Source organism: Bemisia tabaci, chromosome 2, assembly GCF_918797505.1.
Source record: "Bemisia tabaci chromosome 2, PGI_BMITA_v3".
NCBI lineage: Eukaryota > Metazoa > Arthropoda > Insecta > Hemiptera > Aleyrodidae > Bemisia > Bemisia tabaci.
This window is the reverse complement of record NC_092794.1, coordinates 17,590,167-17,610,096: the sequence shown is the minus strand read 5'-3', so window position 1 is coordinate 17,610,096 and position 19,930 is coordinate 17,590,167. Positions and strand designations below refer to the sequence as shown.

General features: G+C 40.6%; 1 protein-coding gene across 3 annotated transcripts in view; it reads left to right on the top strand.

The window, feature by feature from the left end:
• LOC109030487 (uncharacterized) overlaps positions 1-19,930 on the top strand; it is a 46,359-nt gene that overhangs the window by 11,512 nt on the left and 14,917 nt on the right. For 2 of the 3 annotated variants that reach the window (XM_019041471.2, XM_072296806.1), the window contains exons 2-7: positions 8,295-8,598; positions 11,687-11,975; positions 12,839-13,021; positions 15,183-15,326; positions 16,431-16,619; positions 17,957-18,135. In XM_019041471.2, coding sequence (XP_018897016.2) covers positions 8,295-8,598; positions 11,687-11,975; positions 12,839-13,021; positions 15,183-15,326; positions 16,431-16,619; positions 17,957-18,135 — 1,288 coding nt within the window. The remainder of the gene's footprint in view (positions 1-8,294; positions 8,599-11,686; positions 11,976-12,838; positions 13,022-15,182; positions 15,327-16,430; positions 16,620-17,956; positions 18,136-19,930) is intronic. The other variant, XM_072296807.1, reaches the window with a different exon arrangement.

Here is a 19,930-nt window from a genome sequence, read left to right as displayed (position 1 = left end):
CCGAATTTCTGCTCTTATTTTATTTTTTTATTTTCCTTTCGAAAGAGACAAGCCGGCACAGTTTGCTATTCGTACGGAATATTCTGCTGAAAGAGAAGAAAGTTCAAACAAGTTTTCAAGGAAGTATGATGACTATAGTTTTCAGAAAAATGAAGCATGACTGGAAGTCTGTGACGTCATAAACGGAGCCACGTGGTTTCGCACTTTGGCCAGCAATATATTTTGGAGACTCCACATGCCATCTACTTTAAGTCGGAGAAAAGTTCATGTTCGTGGAGCTTTTAGGGCCCAAAAGGCCACCCAACCTATGAATTCGAATTATACAGAGTGGATTATTAGAAGAGTTAGGACCCGTCGTTAATGTGGCACGTAATTGACTAAAATAGTTTTTACATAAAAGTTACTCATTTTTGTGAGAGTCACTCATTTATAAACCTGAAGAGTCTGAAGGAATTCCTAAGGAATCTGAAGATTGGCAGACACTTTTTTTGTGTTAGAGGGTTGTAGGTATAGAGTTGTCTTTCCATCTTCCGACAAATCCCGCATGTCCGTACTGTATAAACACTCTAATACTATAATAGTTGTACATAATTTTGGTATCTAAAACGGTATTTCGATTTAAACCAAAAGTATTAGGTCGACTTGATGGCGTGCGTACTGAAAAGTACATAAAAAATTTCGCTTTTTAGTCTCTGTTACTATTTCAGTTACATAATCGCCGCGTCGCCAGAGTCGGACTGGCGTAAAAAAAGTTAGGCAGCTACTAGGATTTTGGGGCCCCTGACGTAAAAACTGGGCCCCTATGGGGGGTCTGGGGGGTCGCCCCCCAGGGATGGAGGGGGTGTGGGGGTCCTCCCCCACATTTTGAAAATTTAACCCCTGAAAATAGAAGTTTTAGGCTCTTTTCGCATTGAAATTTGATAGATAGCGCCTCCGAAAATGTCACCTATTTTTTAGATATTTTTTGAAAAATTCGGCGATTTCTCTTGTTGATAAAGAAGCACATAACCTCCTCAAACTTATACGCAGGGGCCTCTGCTGGTATCTTTTCAGAGGCCCCGCCCCTGAAGTTACCTTCTCCCGGCTGCAGGGCCAGTAGGGGCGCCTCAAAAAAGAAGTCATTTTAAATCGAGTAACCTTCAAAGACCGGAAAAAAGAGCTTTCGAGACCCGGAAGGGCCCCTGAAAGTGAAATTCTTTTTTTCGAGCCCAGGGTCAGGGGCCCCTGCTGACATCTTTTCAAGGGCCCCAGAAGTGACCTTCTTCGGGCTATAGGGGTCTCAGAGAAAGAGTCATGCTGTTTAAAGTAAAAAACCCTTATATGCCGGAAGGGCTCAGAGAAGGTGTTATGAGTTAAACCCTCAAGGACTGGAAAAAACGAGGGTTTTTCAAGGATTCATTTCATTTATTGAAGAATAAATTCAAGGATTTTTTTCAAGGATTTTTCACTTTTTCATGGATTCATCTCATTTATTGAAGAATAAATTCAGGAATTGTCGGCTCAGGGGCCCCGTCGGGGCCCCTGAGCCGACAATTCTTAGGCAGCGATCGCTGCCTAGCTGCCTTAGCCAGTCCGGCCCTGGCGTCGCGACATCTGACGTTGGAGCGTAAGTGGTATTATCGCATGCTGTTTGTCATGCTACAGACGTCCGTTAACAGAAAGGCCCATAAAAGAAACCTCTGTCATTCACATCGCCTAGGCGTCTTCGTCAAGGTATCAGTCAGTGGCATGGCGTGCTTCGCGATACATCGATTGATCTGCCATTTAAACATATGGAAAAGGATCGATAAATAGGGTGTTCGAAAAGACCACCTTGATAATCGATTCTTCACCATAGCTTTAAATGGAGAAATATCGATACTCGACCATTCACGCTTCACCACTGGTGTCAGTTTCCAAACAGAGTAGATGTAAGGTTTGCTTAAGATAGACGACTCACCAATCCTGTAGAAGAATTTTTTTTTTTTTTTTAATTGAAATTTCAAATTTGAAAATTTTACATCCTCCCTTCTTTTCCTCTGCCCTCACTTTTCTCTTAAATTTCAATATAAGATCGCGATTGATCACATCAAATAGCTTACTATAAAAACCTGGGAAAAGAATCAATAATATTTTCAAGAAAGAAAATCAATGTGAAACAGGGTCGATCGATAGAGCAAAACTCCATCACTGACAATGCAAATGGCCACAATGTGGACAATCTTGCAGTTCTTAAACATTGTTTCATTCTCACGTGTTTATACAACGGACTCTATTGTCATGATCTAGCCACTAATTACTCGCTTCCTAATTTGAACATCTCCATACCTTGCCGTGAACGCACCTTTCAATTCGCGAAATACCCACGCTCTTCCTCCCTCCTTCATAAGAGCGTGCAGATTAGGCGGACGAAATTTCGCAACTACTGTCTCCCACATGCACGCTCGAATTTGCCCCCCCCCCCCCCCCCACCCGTTTAAGTGACTTTCTCTAGCAAAAAAAAAGTACGGTGGTCGTGCCTGATTCATCTGCTAGCAAATTAAAATCGTAGACAGAGTATACACAGTTAAACCTATATTTTATATTTTTTTAAACTTTTCTTAACCTATTTGTTCTTATTCGTACATTATTAAAGTAAAATATAAAGTTATATGGTCATCATAGTATGGTCATAGTATTCATTGAAAAAAAGATGATCGCTAAAAAATCTGAACCCAAGTTAAATAGTTCTATAGATAAAAGTACTTTATGGCAGCCCGAGAATGTAGAGTAAAAATAGACAGTAAAAGGAGGGGACGAGGCTGAAAAAACATACAATAATTACAAATAATTACAAATCACGGAAATAGTTTCATGTATCGCATTTATGTATACATAGGAGCGGTCCCAAAAATTTTGCAACGATATGCATTGAATGCGCCAACAAAAAAAACCTGTCTATGCGATTTTCAGGGCTCTAGATTACAAAATGAGCCCTTGTTGAACATATTTTGTCAACATTTTACCAAGATACATCATTTTTCCAAAGGCGTGTTTCGCGGACCCCTTCTGAAAAAAGAATATATTAGGAAAAATTATCACGAAAACTTGGAGTTGGAAAAAAAATCTTGGGAAATGACTTGTCACCTGTAAATGGGCTCGAGAAAACTCGGCAACCGCGATGAATGCTGGCACAGCCAGAGTTACGCGACATAAAAGCAGCTCATGCGTGGACATTGATTTTGATTAGATAGAGCCAACTTTCCACTTACACCAGCCATGCCCGTTACTCAATCGACAAGGTCAGCTGACCGTCTTAATTACACTTTTTCTCCGACACCTCCAAGTCTCATCACTCATCATAGTTCACGGGCAGCTGAGCCGATGCCCGTAACTCATACGGACATAATGAAATCCTAAAACCGTTTTATAGCTTTGGGACTTGCGTTCTGAGGATAGAACTCTAGCTTCGAAGATGATATCCACTGAAAAACATTTTCTTGAGATTTTATTTTGACTTAAAGCGTCGTTTCTTATCGACAAAATTCTTTTTTTTTTTTTTTTTTTTTTTTTTTTTTTTTTGTAAATCCGTGCGATGATCCTTTGACCGATCGTCGATGGAGGGAACCATAGTTTGCACTTGATACAGACGTAGGAAATTTAATTTTATTATGTTTTTTTAACAGACTATGTCTCCGTTAGTGAAATTTTTTTGGTCAGGAAAGTTTTTACTGCGGGCTCGTGCAAAGGACGCCAGATGATAGGTTGCATAAGATGATTCTGGATTGGGTCCCAGTTGACAGAAAACTTAGAGGACGCCCTGCCAAATCGTGGATTGAGGGAATAAGGCGAGAAATGTGGAGATGCGATCCGCCGGAGGAGCTCTGGCAAGATCGCGGTCAGTGGCGGTTGGGTGTCGCAGAGCGCACAGAAGCGCTATGATAGCCCGAGAGCCAAACGATATTTAGTAACAAAATCGTGACACAATTTTTGACCAATTAAATCTGTATTCGCACAGAAAACGATTGTCTGCCACGTATTGGCACACGCTTCAGCGGGGCAGACGACCATCTTCGAAGTCAGTGCATGTAAGGCTATCAACTTAAGTGGTCAAAACTTGTATCACGAGTTTGTCACTAAATTCCGTCTGGCTCTCGGACTATGAGAGCGACTTATTAGTAGTACGAAATTTTTACTCCCAGATATTTAGCATCCAATGACATAACATTTTGGAATTCGACCAACTGTTCTAGAAAATCAAAAAAGGATTCTTTTACACTCTTGCGAGATCTATTTTACGCAAAGGAGTGAGAAGTTTCATTGACAAACCACCGCTACTATCTTAAAAATCAGGAATTTTCTACACTATTGTGTACTTCATTAATTACTAATCGTCATGGTTCATAAAACTGCGGGATCATCTTTCCCTATCACCCTCCAAACCAGGCGGGAGGAGGCGCGGCAAGCAGAACGGACCAGAAAATGGAATTTAAAGACAGTAATCAGAGCTATAGACAAAGACTGAGCTCCGGTTCTCATCTCAGATCGCTGCGCTGGGACCCAGGCGTGAATTAATTGGGAGTGTAAACGGATGTTTCCGGAAATGAGCGGCCCGCCGCAAGCCGGAAACGTAATAATCCGTCGCGCGCTGCGCTCCCGACTTTACACTGGTGCCAACTTTATCACTCAAAAGTCAGACAGAAATTTCTCTAATTTGCGTAGGGTGATACGAATTTTGCACCTTATTCTTCACCGAGGAATATCGGTTTCAATAAGAGAAAAACAATTTTGGCAGTTTCTTGCTGCTCTGAGAAAATCTATTGATGCGTTCAGGAAACTGTGTATTACATTAAATAAAAATTTTGCTGTAACAACGAAAACTTTCTGATGATGATGACATTTTTTGGTCGTCTTAATTAAAAAATTTCATCGTCACAAAGCAAGTGTAGTCCTCCTAAATGAAAATGTGAATAGGTGGCGCTAAACTAGCCACTTTTATTTATTTTAATGTTGACTTGTTGGTTAACGTTAATGAGATTCAATTTTGTGATTCTGGATTTATAGTTTCCACTTTCCTATTGTATTCTCATGCGAGAGAGAAACCCGTGTTCGCTTCCAATCAGTGCCTTATGGCATCATCAGTTTCAGCGCGAAACCAGGGCGTTTTAAATTTGCGGAAAAGTTGCGTTTTTGAACTACGTATTCCTCGCTTCCTGATTTCTTTTTTGGCGTTTTTAATGAACGCAATGCGCATCGTGTTTTACACGTCATTTGCCTCCAGAACAATGAACCCGCAGAGCAAAATTCGTTCATGGTTTAGTGACCTATTGTTAGTGATAACAGTTAAATGTGATCGAGAGGGTCAAAGAGCGGGCTGATCGTTGAAATTGTTAGACAAAACTATAGACAAAGAAGACATCGGGAGTGTGGAGCGATCCTACTGGTTGAAATGGTCGGTTCCTTTAGACTAAGGGAGAAAATTATGGACTAACTCGAAGGTCTCGCATGGGGTGCCGTGAGTCTACCTTCTTTGTCAATTGCAACCACCCCTTTTACCGATAGGACCCCTCCAAATCCCTTTTGTCTTCTTCGTCTATAGCTTTGTCGATCAGCCCGCAGCACTGAATAATTGTATTACAACCACAAAACGCTGAATCTCTCAGATGATCGTGATCGTAAGCGCCCGGAAACAAACAGCTCGGAGAAGAGTAACTCCCCTGAATTTCACGACCCGAACGGGGTCGGAGTTCGGCAGTGTCATCAAAGCAAACGACGCTCAATGATCAGTGGCACGTCGGCCAGACGCCCGGCTTACGTCATCTGGTTCGAGTGCGAGCAGCGATCTGTGACGCGATGACGTCGCCGAGCCCCGGGGAAACCCGATCTTGCAAAACGCACAAAAAACATCCGACAATAACCTGCGCTGCGCCTGCGCGTGGGACAACAATCCGACCGCGCAATAGCGCATTCACCGCCCCAACTTTGTCCTGCATTGCCAAAGAACTGCCGTGCGTAAGCGGCACTGTTTGTAGGTAGAGTCGCGTCTGGTGTATTGAGACCGGTGATTGAGAGACTTTAACGTGGGTGTATAAGAAAGTAGCGACAATCGAGGTTTGATCTAGAACATGATGCAGCGGTGGCTTAGGATTGATTATAAACTAAGATGGAATGTCGTATGGAAGTGCATGGCACTATTTTTTAGTAGAGTCGGATCTGGTGTATTGAGACCAGTGATTGAGAGACTTTAACGCGGGTGTAAGATAGTAGCGACAGTCGAGGTTTGATCTAGAACATGATGCAGCGGTGGCTTAGGATTGATTATAAACTAAGATGGAATGTCGTATGGAAGTGCATGGCACTATTTTTTAGTAGAGTCGTATCTGGTGTATTGAGACCAGTGATTGAGAGACTTTAACGCGGGTGTATAAGAAAGTAGCGACAGTCGAGGTTTGATCTAGAACATGATGCAGCGGTGGCTTAGGATTGATTTTAAACTAAGATGAAATGTCGTACGGAAGTGCATGGCACTATTTCTTAGTAGAGTCGGATCTGGTGTATTGAGACCAGTGGTTGAGAGACTTTAACGCGGGTGTAAGAAAGTAGCGACAGTCGAGGTTTGATCTAGAACATGATGCAGCGGTGGCTTAGAATTGATTTTAAACTAAGATGAAATTTCGTATGGAAGTGCATGGCACTATTTTTTAGTAGAGTCGGATCTGGTGTATTGAGACCAGTGATTGAGAGACTTTAACGCTGGTGCAAGAAAGTAGCGACAGTTGAGGTTTGATCAAGAACAGTCTACACACTTCGGTCTAATTTTAGGATGAACTAAAATGAAATGGACTTCATTTTGCAATTAAGAGGTACAATTTTTGGCGTATTTAAGGAACAACACAAGAGCCTTTACACTGGTAAAAAAATGTAGCTTGGATCTAGAGTCCAGACTCTAAAAAACATTGACAAGAAAAAATACTCTTGATTCAAATGGAAATCCGCTTAAATCAAGAGGCTTGGCTCTTTGATTCAAGGAAAAATCCGATTGAATCAAGAGTATTTTTTCTTGTCAATGTTTTTAAGAGTCTGGACTCTTGATCCAAGCTACTTTTTTTTACCAGTGTAGTTTCCCTCGGTAGATAGGTGCTTTCATCGACGAGCCAGAAATAGTGGTATTTTATTGTAAAATGAAATCTAAACGCATGCCGTGCGTAAGGAGCATTTGGGAGCAGTGTTTGAGAGACTTTAACGCGGGTGTAAGAAAGTAGTAACAGCCAAGGTTTGATCTAAAACACTCTACGAATGCGCGGCGGTGGCTTACGAATGATTCTAAGATGAAAGTACACTTAAATTGACACAGTTTTTATGCGGTGGTAGACACAGTATAAATCCTGCAACTGAGATAATTCAATGCTTAAGATATGATGTATACAAGAACTACAGCTAATTGAATATATTTTTTTAAGTATTGAGATATACCTAATATCTCATACCACGCATAGCCGTCGCACACTAAAAAAAGTTACGGGCTATGTAGATATATCGTCCGGTTCAGGCTCACAAGTCAAAAGTTCCGGGTGTGCTGGAGCCGTGCTTCAATTGCTCCGGGTGCTGCAACCTGAACTTCCGGCCTCTAAGCCCGGAACGCGGACGGTATATGTCTACATATCCCGTAAATACGACTTTTACGGCCGAAGTTTTTCTTTCAGTCCATTTTCTCGCACCGTAAATCAGCTAACCATGTATGCGGAAAAGGCACAAGCTTGAAACGTGCGCACTCGTCAGCTATTCGAGCGGGTATGCATAATTGTCTTGCTTGAAGACATGTTAATGACCCCTCTGGAAACAGCACTCTCACTTTCTATTCCTGCAGGAGTAAAGCTCGCAGTGCCACATCAGGTGGTGAAGATGGAAGAGGTGGAATTTCACGTGAGGTTGAAAAGAATCCATCACTTCAAATCTCCTTGAACTAGACGTTTCAGTATTTTGATCAACAAACTTAATGGATATCTTGTTTGGCGTAACTTTCATCAAGTCAAAGTTATGATCTTTCATTTTTCCGATTTCTAATTTGGAATAAAGGTTCATGTACTCAATTGAATGAAATGCTTATTCTAATTTACAATTGTATCTATAATCAGGATCTGTAGAGCCGGATCAGCTCTTAAAGGCTTGGGTTACTTCGTCATTAGGGGCCCCAAATCCTAAAATGTAAGGGCCCCATGACGAGGTGCGAGTTGACGAAACTTTTCGAAATGAAATTCCTACTCATGTTTAATTTTCAGTGCATATTAAGTTTTTTGCTCCAAACACCCTAACTAACCTCTTGCCGTTTGTTTCAGGATGCGACTACAGATCGCGCTGCTGCTGGCAGCGTTGACGGCGGTTTCCTGTGATTCATGGTCGTGGAACAAGGACAAGTCAAGCGGAGATGCGAGCTCAGGAAACCCTGTGGTCGCCCCAACCCCTGTTCCAGCCACCGGGGAGGGGCAAAAGAACGAAGGGCCCGCTGACAGGGAAGGGCGCCACCTAGAGGTCACCGATGACCTCTACGTTGACCCCGAGAGCAAACAAGAGCTGGCCGGAAACGATACCGAGCCGAGACACTTTGTTCGGGACAAACTTTGCGGGCTCGGACTCATGGCGGTAAGTTGGAATTCCTGCGAGAAGTGGACTATCGGAATTTAGGATTAACCTATCTTGTTTATACTGATCTATAAAAGTGAGGACTTTTCAAGATTCACCGCATAAACCTTAAGCGCCAGATACACCTGCTTGTTAGACGCGCGTCTAGACGCAAAATGTAGGATCTGATCCTACTTTGAGCGAATTTCGGGCGGCGATTTGCAACCTGATAGGCTACGGAGATTGCCGAACGCAGCCGTTGTCCTACTCGCCGCTCAAGACGCGCGTTTAGTTTGCAGGTGTATCTAGGACTTTAGCTAAAAGCTCCTAATTGTTTCTTTGTTTATGCGCAGACCGAATGAACCTCAAGGCAAGGTATGGATTATAGCACGGCGAAGCATACCGATGGCCAGAGTGCGGAACCACGTATCTCCATTTTCGAAGTTGCCGACTTTCTGTCATACATTTTTTTGTTTGGAAAACTAGTCAACTTACTTTTTTGAAAACTTACTCGAGTTTTCTTCCCTACCTACTAGGATAGTGTTCTAAATTTCAAGCTATATCGTTGACTCGTTTCTCTTCAAATTGATAAATTATAGTCTGTCCCAGATACGAAGAGCGCTGGAAAATCGGAATAATTAGCACTATTTGGCAGGTTGGGGTGCCTCGACCCTCGTCACCTGTCATCTCGTCGCCTCTCACATGCGTCGCACAGAGGGTCGCAAGCCACCTTGAGGCAACGCATACTCCCTTCGCATCTCCAGACCGGGATAGGCGATTTAAATCCCTGATTATTGACATTATTCGTCGCTCCTCTGACCAAAGGTTTTACCTCCATTTTTACGTGAGCTCCGAAAAGCATGAAGCTACATAGGCAACTGCAGGCCTCACGTGAAAATCGATGTATGCCTTAGCGTCATAGGAGCCACGAAATGTGGCTGAATAGCGGCATTTCTATACGCGTAGCTTCAAATATTCTTTTGATTATTTGTTTTCTGGTCTGTTCCCAGATTTTGGTTCCAAACGCTTAAATTATTAAGAGGAAGAATGTGAGAGAACGAAGTGGAGGGGGGGGGGGATGCTCAAAATTTGGTGGCCCTGAAAAGGGCCGTTTTCGACGAGGCTCAAAGATTAATAAAATCTTGAGCATAAGGTAGATGATTACTGTTGTGATCATCTTTCTCTAAGGGCAGGAACCCAACTCCGAGGGTGTAGCCGTCTTCTTGCAGGAAACCTGCGACGCTTTCGTCCATTATTTCGTCTTCTGCTTCGTCATCAGATTCAGACCAATCAGATTCGTCATCGTCATCGTCATCAGCGCCTAGATGGATCAAAAATTGTTCTACTTCTTCATCCGCCAATCCTTCTCGTTCCCAGGCAGCCTCGACTTCTTTCTTCACATGCTGGACGTAAGATTTCCAGGCCTCGGTAGAAAATTTTTCAACAGCCTCCAGGAAAAGCTCTTTGACATCACCAAGCTTCTGTGTTGTGTTCCGCTTTTGGACATAGCCTTTTAGCCATGCCCACGCCATCTCAATAGCATTGAAATGGCAGTGATATGGCGGTAAACGTAGAACTTTGAATCCTTGAGCTTTAGCTTCTTCATCCAGAACGTATTGCGGCTTCGGTGGTTTGGTTCGTCGAACTAACTCCAAAAGTTCGACCTTCCGCATGCTTTCAGAGCATGGCACGTTGTGGTTCCGCAGCCACTCTATTATGACAGCTTTCCTCGACGATGTTGTGGGAGGTTTGTCCTTGACGCGTGAATGGTATGGAGCGTTGTCCATAATAATCGTGGATCCGGGTTCAAGAGCTGGAAGTAGTGTCTGCAGAAACCACTTTTCAAATGTTGCTGCATTCATCTCCTCGTGGTAGTCACCCGTCTTCTTCGAGGAAAATATCAATGGAGGTGCAGGTATCCATCCTGTGCTACCTCCAGCATGACAAATTATCAGTCTCTCTCCTTTCCCCAGCTTGGGATCGCTGATGTGTGCTTTGACGGTACCATCTGAAATACCGTGGGTCGAGCAGGTGTTTTTATTGATCCATGTTTCATCCAGGAAAATAACTTTTTCCCAGTCGATCTTCAGGACAGAGCGCAAGAAGAAACACCTCGCCAAAGCAATTGCTGGTTTCTCCATGAGAACGACGCGATTGTTCAGCTTTCTATAGGTAAAACCTAGTTCTTGAAGAAGGCGGTGAAGTGCAGATCGTGAGCTTTTGTAAAGGTCAGCTTCAGCCAGAGATTTCAGCAGCTTATCCAACGTCGGCACATTTTTATCACGGTAGTAACCGTATATATGCCTCCGAATAGCCTCGGCATCAAAGTCGTCTACTTCCTTGCCTTTCTTCTTATGCGTCTTCCCAGGTGTTGAAAACTTCGGCTTTTTCTGAGACGCCACAAGCTCGGATTCCTTCTTGATTCTTCTGACAGTACAATATCCAATATCTAGCGCTTGGGCAGTCCTCTCCAAGACTTGGTTGATGCCCAGTAAGGGTCCGTTGTTCTGCTTCTCCTTTTCGAAGTACTTGATAACTCGAGCGACAAATTCGCGAGCTTGCGAGTGGAGCACTTGCCTCTTCCCACTTGTTGCTGCCATCGTCCGGTGGTGTTGCTCCAGTAAAGTTCAGAATGCGAGTGCGAATTAAGCACAGAAGGGACTGCGTTATATCCCTTATTGATTGATTACCACCCACCAATAAGAAGCTAGATAGTGTTCGTCTGAACTAACGCGATGCACGAGGCCGGTTTTCCCCGGGACCCAGGAGCGGATTCCCGACGCAAGGCGCCGCCGCGCCGCGGAGCTCGTAACCAGCCCTCTGTGCGGTGCGGGGTTGGCTCGGTCATTAGACGGGTATCAATAGAACGAACGATACCTTGCTTCTACATCGTGCAAATTATTCCGATTTTCCAGCGCTCTTCGTATCTGGGACAGACTATATGAGCAGATATTTTGAAACCCCTTAAGAGAGTCACGTGGTTTCGCACTTTAGCCATCGATGCTTTTGCTATACAATTTTACGATTTAAACAAATCATAACATTGAGCTCTTATGTGGTTATTCAGTGGCTCATACTTGACATTTATCTTCTTCTTCCGTATTTTTAGTGTGACGAAGAAGAAGAATACCAAGACGGTACGAATCCGGAACCGAAAAGGAACATCCGACCGGCCGACATAATTTACGCTCAGCCAGTGCGACTTAAGCCGGTCGGTGGACCAATCGCGGCCGTTCCCATCAAAGGAGGCCCCCCATCTGCCGGCGGCTACGGCGGTCACCCCGACTCCTTCGGACCCCCCTCCGGCTACGGACCCCCTCGCCCGGTCCCCTTCCCCTCTGGCTCCTCCTCTTCCTTCTCCGGGAGACCTTACGTGTCCGGATCCCGGCCCCCTCCAGGTGAGCTCTTAAAAAAAGTATATTTACAATAGAAAATAAAGGAAAGGAAAGCATCGTACACAATGTAGACGCTTTTTCCGTTAAAAAAAGGAGACTTTTAATTTAAGTATGCAAAATTGGAAACAAAATGCATAGAACATGTGACTTAACGTGTGACGTTCCTCAGATGACTATGTTTCTTATGAACCGAGAGAGCAATTATTTAAATGGTAATAAAATCATGAAAGCAAAGGCAAAAATAACTCAATTTTTCCTCTATTATTACTTCAGTATCTAAAAATACTTTTTGAACTGCTGTAGCCCTCAAAATTTCCCTTTTCTCTTTATGATTACATCATTCTTGGAATACTGAGATGGGATTTAGAAATCGATCTTTGCGACGTTGCTGAAGTCATTTTCATACAGACATTTTCATAAACATATATTCTGAGATTCATGTAACGCGCTGATTATGAAAATCCTCATTTGTAAAAGTTATTTTTCCTTTTTCTCCATTCTTTCTTTTCATGTTTCATCTAAACTTTTAGCTGAACACTTCTCGTGATTTTTCTTGGAGTATTACTAAAAATACGTTGAAAACGATTAAATCTTATTTCAAAGCAGCATTGTATCAGTCTGATAATATCCTTGAAAAAGGAAGTTTCAGTTAGATTTTAAAAGGAGTTACAAAGTTAACAAAAAAAAACAAAACAAAAATGAAATACTAGTTTACCACAGAAAAATGTTCAAAAATCAAGCGGTTTTGATCAATACATCAGATATTTCGAGAGAAGATTATAGGTACGAGGCACTATTACAAATATTACCTGGCTGATCAGCTTACAAAGTGGAAATCATGGGATGATGGCTGATTCTGTGTTTAGGACCAATTAGCTACGGTGGTCCACGACCCAGGCCCCCCTTGACCCCTCCCACTGGACCCTACATAGAGGGGTCTGAGTTCCATGAAATTGGCAAGAAGCCCAGTTTACAGGTGACAGCCCAACACGGAGTTCAGCAACACGTCCATCACCATTTCCACCACAACGCCGATAAAACCCCCGCTGGTAAGACATCCCCCCCCAAACCCCAGACACGCTCACCACCTCTAGCACATTGACAAAGATACTGCGATGGTCACAATTCTTCAATCGCGACTTGGTCTCGGAAATTTAAAATCAGATAGAGAGGCAATTTGGGTCTAAAGTTTGCTTTTACTTGTCGCTCAGTGACTCCCTACCTCCAAGAGATTGAAAATCATCGTATAATCGTTAGCTTCAACCCTGCAATTTATTTTTCGCGGATTTGCGCATTAAAAGGCACTTTCATTTTCCTCTTTGCCTCTCCAAATAGATTGTTCTGTTCACTCCAATTAATCAGAAGTAGAATCAATATTTAATTATTTTCACCCTTATGATCACTTCAATTGCATCAGTTTTAGTTAGGTAGTGTATTCAGTGCTTAAAAGAGAATTGCAAAAATGTAAACGTCATGCGACATTGCTTAGGTATTTGTGCCGAATCGTGATGTCATTACATCGGCGTAAAAATGTTACATTGGTACAGATTTAGCTAAATTTTGCATGTGTAAATAATTTCCTGATTTCATTGAACTGTATACTTAAATAATTTTAATCAGCCCCTGCTTTTATTTTAGAGGCTCTAAATTCAAGCTTTTGATCTTCGCAATTGCAGACGTGTACGTGAATCGCAGTATCTTTGAGTTAATCATCTCCATCATCGCACTTTTTTGCCGTCTCAGATTATAAATACTGCAACCTTTTTGACTAGCCCCTGATACTACCCTATTCAAATGTATTGGCTCCTGAAGATAATTCCTCCCCAGACATCTTAGTGGGACTCAAGTTTTATTTATGATTTTCCATTTCTAACCTAAATTAACCAGGGGTGCACACTCTACCCACCCTTTAACCAAGGGCTGAACAGGTTGTGTTCGTCCCCAAAATCTCTGAGATGAAAGTTTTCATTGCATTATTTACGCGTCAAAAACCTCTCAAATGAACAAAAAAGTAAAAAAAAAAAAAAAAAAAAAAAGTAAAAAAAAATAAAAAATTTAGTCTCTACACTTAATCAGCCTATTCTCTCCGAAGCTAAAGAAGGCTAGTCATTTAGAGTTGGCAACCCCGCTTCCACTTAAAAGAAAACATGGATCCATCCATGACATGAACATAATAAAAACAATACATAACTTTTGTGGCAATGAGTATCTCTTGAATTTTTTGAGCTAGTTTATAGAAAATTAGAGATGAACATCGAACATCCTCTGATAAAACCTTAGACGAAGCATTATTTTTTATTTATTTATTTTACATTTTTTTATATGCCTGGCATATAAAAATCATAGCGCAAGAGATACTCAATGATGCAAAAGGATTCAACACTGCTTTCTCCCTACACTGTATAAAATCTCATGCACTACCCTGTATAAAAACTTCAATTATGTACAGCAATTATGTAAATAAGATCACGTTGTTTCCTTTGAATATTATCATGTTTCCTTTTCTTTCATTTATAGTTTCTTTTTTTCGTTCTTGCTTAATTTTCTGCCGAGATTCCTTCCTTGATTGAAAGAGAGGTTATACAAACTGGCCTGTGAATTTGAAGATTGGAACATAGTGCCGTTTAACTTGCTTTTAATTCGTTGATCCGGTCTTTTTTTTTAAAAAAAAAAAAAAAAAAAAAAAAAAAAAAAAAAAGTATATTGATGCTCTCAAGTTTTCCGCTGCCATAAAAAAACAAATCTGATTTGGTTTCATATTTTAATCTCCTCTCAAATCATGTATCATAATTTTAATTGATAGCATGCTTAAAATGAAATGAATTCTATAATTACTTATTGTTCCGCTCAATATATTTCCCCATTTATCAGCATTTTATCCTCCCACTTTCACAAGGCATAATACAAATGTAATATTAAACTATTTCTTTGAAGCTTATCTAGACCTCCAAGTTACCTTTCATGCTCTGGTGCACAAGATGTGTTCACTTTCAAATGCTGCTCTGCGACATTTGACCTCTATGTGAATATAGTTCACATGAATTTATTTGCTTCTCAGTCCTTTTCAGATAAAATGTGTGTGCCCGCCGCAAATCAAATTCCGAAATTCCAAAAATGTCTACGTAAATGCAGATGTGTACCATGTGCCATGGTACCATGGTCGTGCCATGTTCGCGCACTCGCTTACTCCTTTGCTTTGCTTTGTTTTAGGAGTTGTTGAGCAGTCTATTGAGCCATCTTCTCTCACCTACGGTGGACAGTCTCTGGGAACCTATGGTAGTAATTACGATAATTACGCCGTTAGCCAAGGACCTTTCTATAAGAAAGAACTCAACCTAAATAAACCTTACGTAGGTGAGGAAAAGTGTAGAACAAGATAATTAGGCATAGCTGCCCTAATGGCCTTTCTAAACCTCATTGCCTGTTTCAAGGAGGCTTGATGATTAATTGTCATAACATTATTTTCATAAGTGACAAGGACAAACATGGAAGGAACAGAAATGCAAGCATATCATGTACAAAGCTTGCTTGCAATTTAGCTTCAAACATCGGCTGGATATTTAGAAAAGAACGTTTAGAAAAACGTAGTGTTTGTAATGTACATTAATTTTAAAGAGTGAGAAACTCACGCAGTAAAAAGTTCATATTAGACTGGCTCTGAGCAGATTCAACGTGGAAACCGAGTAATGCTTGACTCAAACCTGAATTAAAATAATAAGCAATTCAAGTCCAAGGTAAATATTGCTTAATTCCCATGTTGTTCCAAGCCAAAGTCTAATAATATTTCTACTTGATGGTGTGAAAATTGTAAAAACAAAAAGAGCTGAGCTGTCCATAGATTGCAAAATTATAAATGTGGAATCAGATAATTTTACCGAGCGCTCAGGCTCGCGCCAGTCAGGCAAAGCCACAAAAAAGATTTTCTTGAATTTGATCAAATTTCATATTTTAAAAATCTTACAGTGATGCAATAAAAAAATTTGTATACATTTTATGAAATAATTTGAAGTTTGTTCCTGGATTATCGGAGTAACAAGTTTAATTCTTGAGATATTTCACTCGTATACCGCAGAAAAAAAACAGCTATCCAACTTTTTCAATCTTAGGTTCAATCAGTGAGAGAGGTCGGACATGAAATTTTTTACTAAAACTGCAAATTTTGATGTTTAATTCGTCACATTTTAAATTTTAAGGGGTGTTTCTGAGAGAAAATGTCACCAGGAAACTAATAGAGCCACCTTTAGAACCTCAAAGTTTTGTATAAACGGAGTTGAAAGCGTTTAAAATTTCTAGATTTTGTCCGATCTCTCCCCTTGATGATCCACTGTTCTCCGACTTAACTGTGTAAATGGGAATCATACACATTCGTTCAGATTAGGTGAATGCAAAATTAATGAGATGACTATTGAGGCACTTTGCAATGCACTCAAAGAAAATGTTGTATTGAATTGTTCACAGGTAACTCTCTACAGACGGCCTCCGGAAATAATTACGCCGACAGATACCCAGCTTACGAGACACCAAGAGGTGAGGACGACTGCTACTGTGTGCCATGGGACCAGTGTCTCCCCCATGAGGTCCTTCGCAAAGAGGATGGATACGCTATTGACCCCAGAACTGTAAACAAACCCGACATTCAAGCTATCGGTAAGCTCTAATTTGAAATTCATTCCACAAACTAAATTAAGGGGCTTGGAGGACAAGGCGCATAAGTGCAGTGTTCGCTATATTTCGAAAAAAAAACGTGTTTAAAAGCCTTAAGGCGAGAAGAAAGTTCAAACTCACATTTAGATGCTTAAAAGTTGGATTTTACCGGTGAATATTTCACTGACTTTATTTCATGCTTAGCTGTAGTTGAAATCACTAATATCTCATTTTTTTCGAAAACTGCATTTATGCGTCTTGTCTCTCAAGCCCCTTAATCGATCTCATTTATGCGGAAATTCACCTACTTCGGAAAATGCTCTTAGAAAAACCTAGCTCTTGAGGGAATGGCTCAGATTTTAGGATTGGAGTTTAAGTATTTCCGATTGGACTTCTTTACAGCGACTTCTTCAACTTTATACATCAGCAAGCAATTACCAGTCTCCGGCAAATCAAAATCCATTTGCGTTGAATGAACAAAAATGTAAAAATTAAAAAAAAAAAAAAAAAAAAAAAAAAAAAAAAAAACAAGATAGAAAATACAGATTATTATGTACGAGATTCCAACAGACGTGTTTTACTTCTTGGATGCGTGGTGCCAACTAGCACACTCTCGAGTGTGCAGTAAAATAAAGAACTACTGTTGGGTTTGGTTTGAATAGGCAACTAAACTAACTCTCTGGCAAAGCGTGGGGTATCAACCGCATTCGAAGGCGTTACGGCGAGGTCGTGATCATGAAGTTCTTTACCGATGGAGAATCGTTTACTATGTCGATGAGAGTGATTGCATTTTGACGAATTAACGCGCATGCAAATTGCAAATTACCGGCGACTGTGAAAGAGAGAAAGATCGACTAGTAGCTCTAATTTTAATGTATAGAATAAGACGTTATTCTTGGTGATAAATATTTCTTGACGAGACTAAATTCTAAGAGAATTATCTATTGCCATTCACGAAACTTCTTAACTATTTGCGCCTGGCAGAAGACTATTTCCAACTATTTTTGCATGTTGAATTCATATTGGACGAATTTCTACCAAACAAAACTATGTGCGGGTGGGAAGGATTGGGTGTGCTCGTTACTTCTCGGGCGGTACCCAACTAGAGGTATATGGCTGATCAAATCAAACTTTAAGTTGACTTAACCATACCTCTGGCTTGTGTAACTACTTTCTGGCGCCAAAATCAGCTAGAAGTATATGTGGGATTGTGGTCCTTTTTTTCCGAATAACACCATGGAAAGACAATGGTGATGGATCCATTCTCATCGTTTTGTCCCTATTCAGACTTAGCTTTTAGTCGATTGTTATAACGATGAGGATTTTTTTCTTGCGAGCAGGTTTAGATGACGTTGTCATCACCGACGGAAATGGCACGATCATATCTCACCATAAACGAGAGGAATCTTCAGAAGAGAGCGATAAGACGAGATCCCGGAGGCAAACGGAGGAAAGAGAAGGTCCTCTCGACTCGGTTGATTTGGATAGCAAAGCCGCGTCTGATGAGCAGATCTCCCAGGTAAGAGGCCGCATCTACGATAATTACCCAGCACTTAGCCTTTGCATGATAATAGAGGTATAACACTATACACTACATACTAACAATGAGCTTCTCCGACAAAGAATATTAAGTTCTGCTTTCAGAATCAGGGGTTTGGCTTACTTAATGACTCATTATAGGTTAAGATTGGCAAAAGAGAATCAATTTTTGGGAGACATGAGAAATATTTAGGTTGTAAGATTGACGGAAACAAGGGTGGAGAGAGACGTTTAATTTCAGGATAACCACAACTAGACGGATTAGTCTAACTAAATCCTATGATGGCTGATTTCTTTTCATATATTTTTTTAGCGGAGAAGTACGCAAAATTCTGATGCATAATTTTGTGAGTATGTTCTTTAGCATCTTCGAGAAATTAATAGTAATTTTCAAAGCATTACTTGTTTTAATTTCCTGTAAAAAGAGAAAAGCAAGAAAGAAAATCAGGCAAAGCGAAAAGTTACGTTGTTTCTGGATAATGTGAATGTCGTCCAATTTTACCGCCGTCCCAGGGTAATTTTTTTGCCTGGCTAATCCAGTGATATGTTCCCGAATAAAATCCCGTTTCAGGGTGTTAAATTTGCGCGCTAACGCCAGACAATCATTCGTATTGTGTCATCGTTTACATCAATCCATCATTTCTTTAACAAAATTAATGTTACAACAACATATCATGTTCAGACACCGAAACTTTTTAGTTCAAAATTAGTCAAAACCCAAAAATTCCGTCAAGTCTCTGAAATTCTGAATTGCATTTTAAGAAAGAATTGAAAGCGGGTTCATACAATTGAAAACTCTTTTAATGATCTGCTTGAGTTTTGGATCATGTACTAATCTTCAGGGTTTCAACAGGGTATCTATTATCCATATGTGCGTGCACGCTTTACTAATTATCGGCAATTTTTTTTTCTGGCTCCAACTTTTGCGCTCTTCGGTTTTTTTGACTTGACTTATTATCAACTCTCTATACTGTACGTGTACGTGATTTAGGTCCTTTTGGTGTTCATTATATTGTCTACTTAGTTTTCTCTCGAAATTTTCGCTTAGTTACGGCACCACATAATATTTGAGCTTGTCACTTGGAGGGGTCATCATTTCCTTCTTCGAACAACTTTTACATATATATAATTTTGTCTTCTATCTTTTCAAGTATATTTTCTTGACCGGTGACTTAGGTGATTCCTCTTTTCTCTCTCTCTTTAGTTTTCCAACATTTTGTAAATATTATAGGTGTTATATACTGGCAACGAGGAAAATAGGATCAATTGTTCCTATTTGTTGCTAGACCAAATAAATCCGTTTGAATCTTAATCTAAATACTTGGACTTTGTTTTTCACGACTTGGTGCATTCTATGGGACTTCAACTTTTTGTAGTTTATTTTATTTCGATGTTGAGGGTGGTTCCTATCCTGTTCTTCTGGCGCAGCTCTTGCACAGGCATGTTCAATTTGGAATTTTCCAGCGAGAGACAAGTTTCACTATAAATTAAAAATGAAAATTTTTGTTAGCCTCCTGATCTTACTATTGCTATTATATCTCATACTAAAACTGTATTATACTACGCTATCGAAGTTTTTTACATTATTTTAAAATTTCAGTTTTTGTTAAATTAATTTCTTCTGCAGTTGTAGGGCATCCGTTTTTATCTCCTTTTTTTGATCCTCTGTTTAATGCCACCAAAATCAAAGTTATGGTTTTACATTGAAAACATATCTCCTTTGAGGTTGTCGGTAATACAATAAATGACACAAAATAAGTGTGCAGATTAGATGA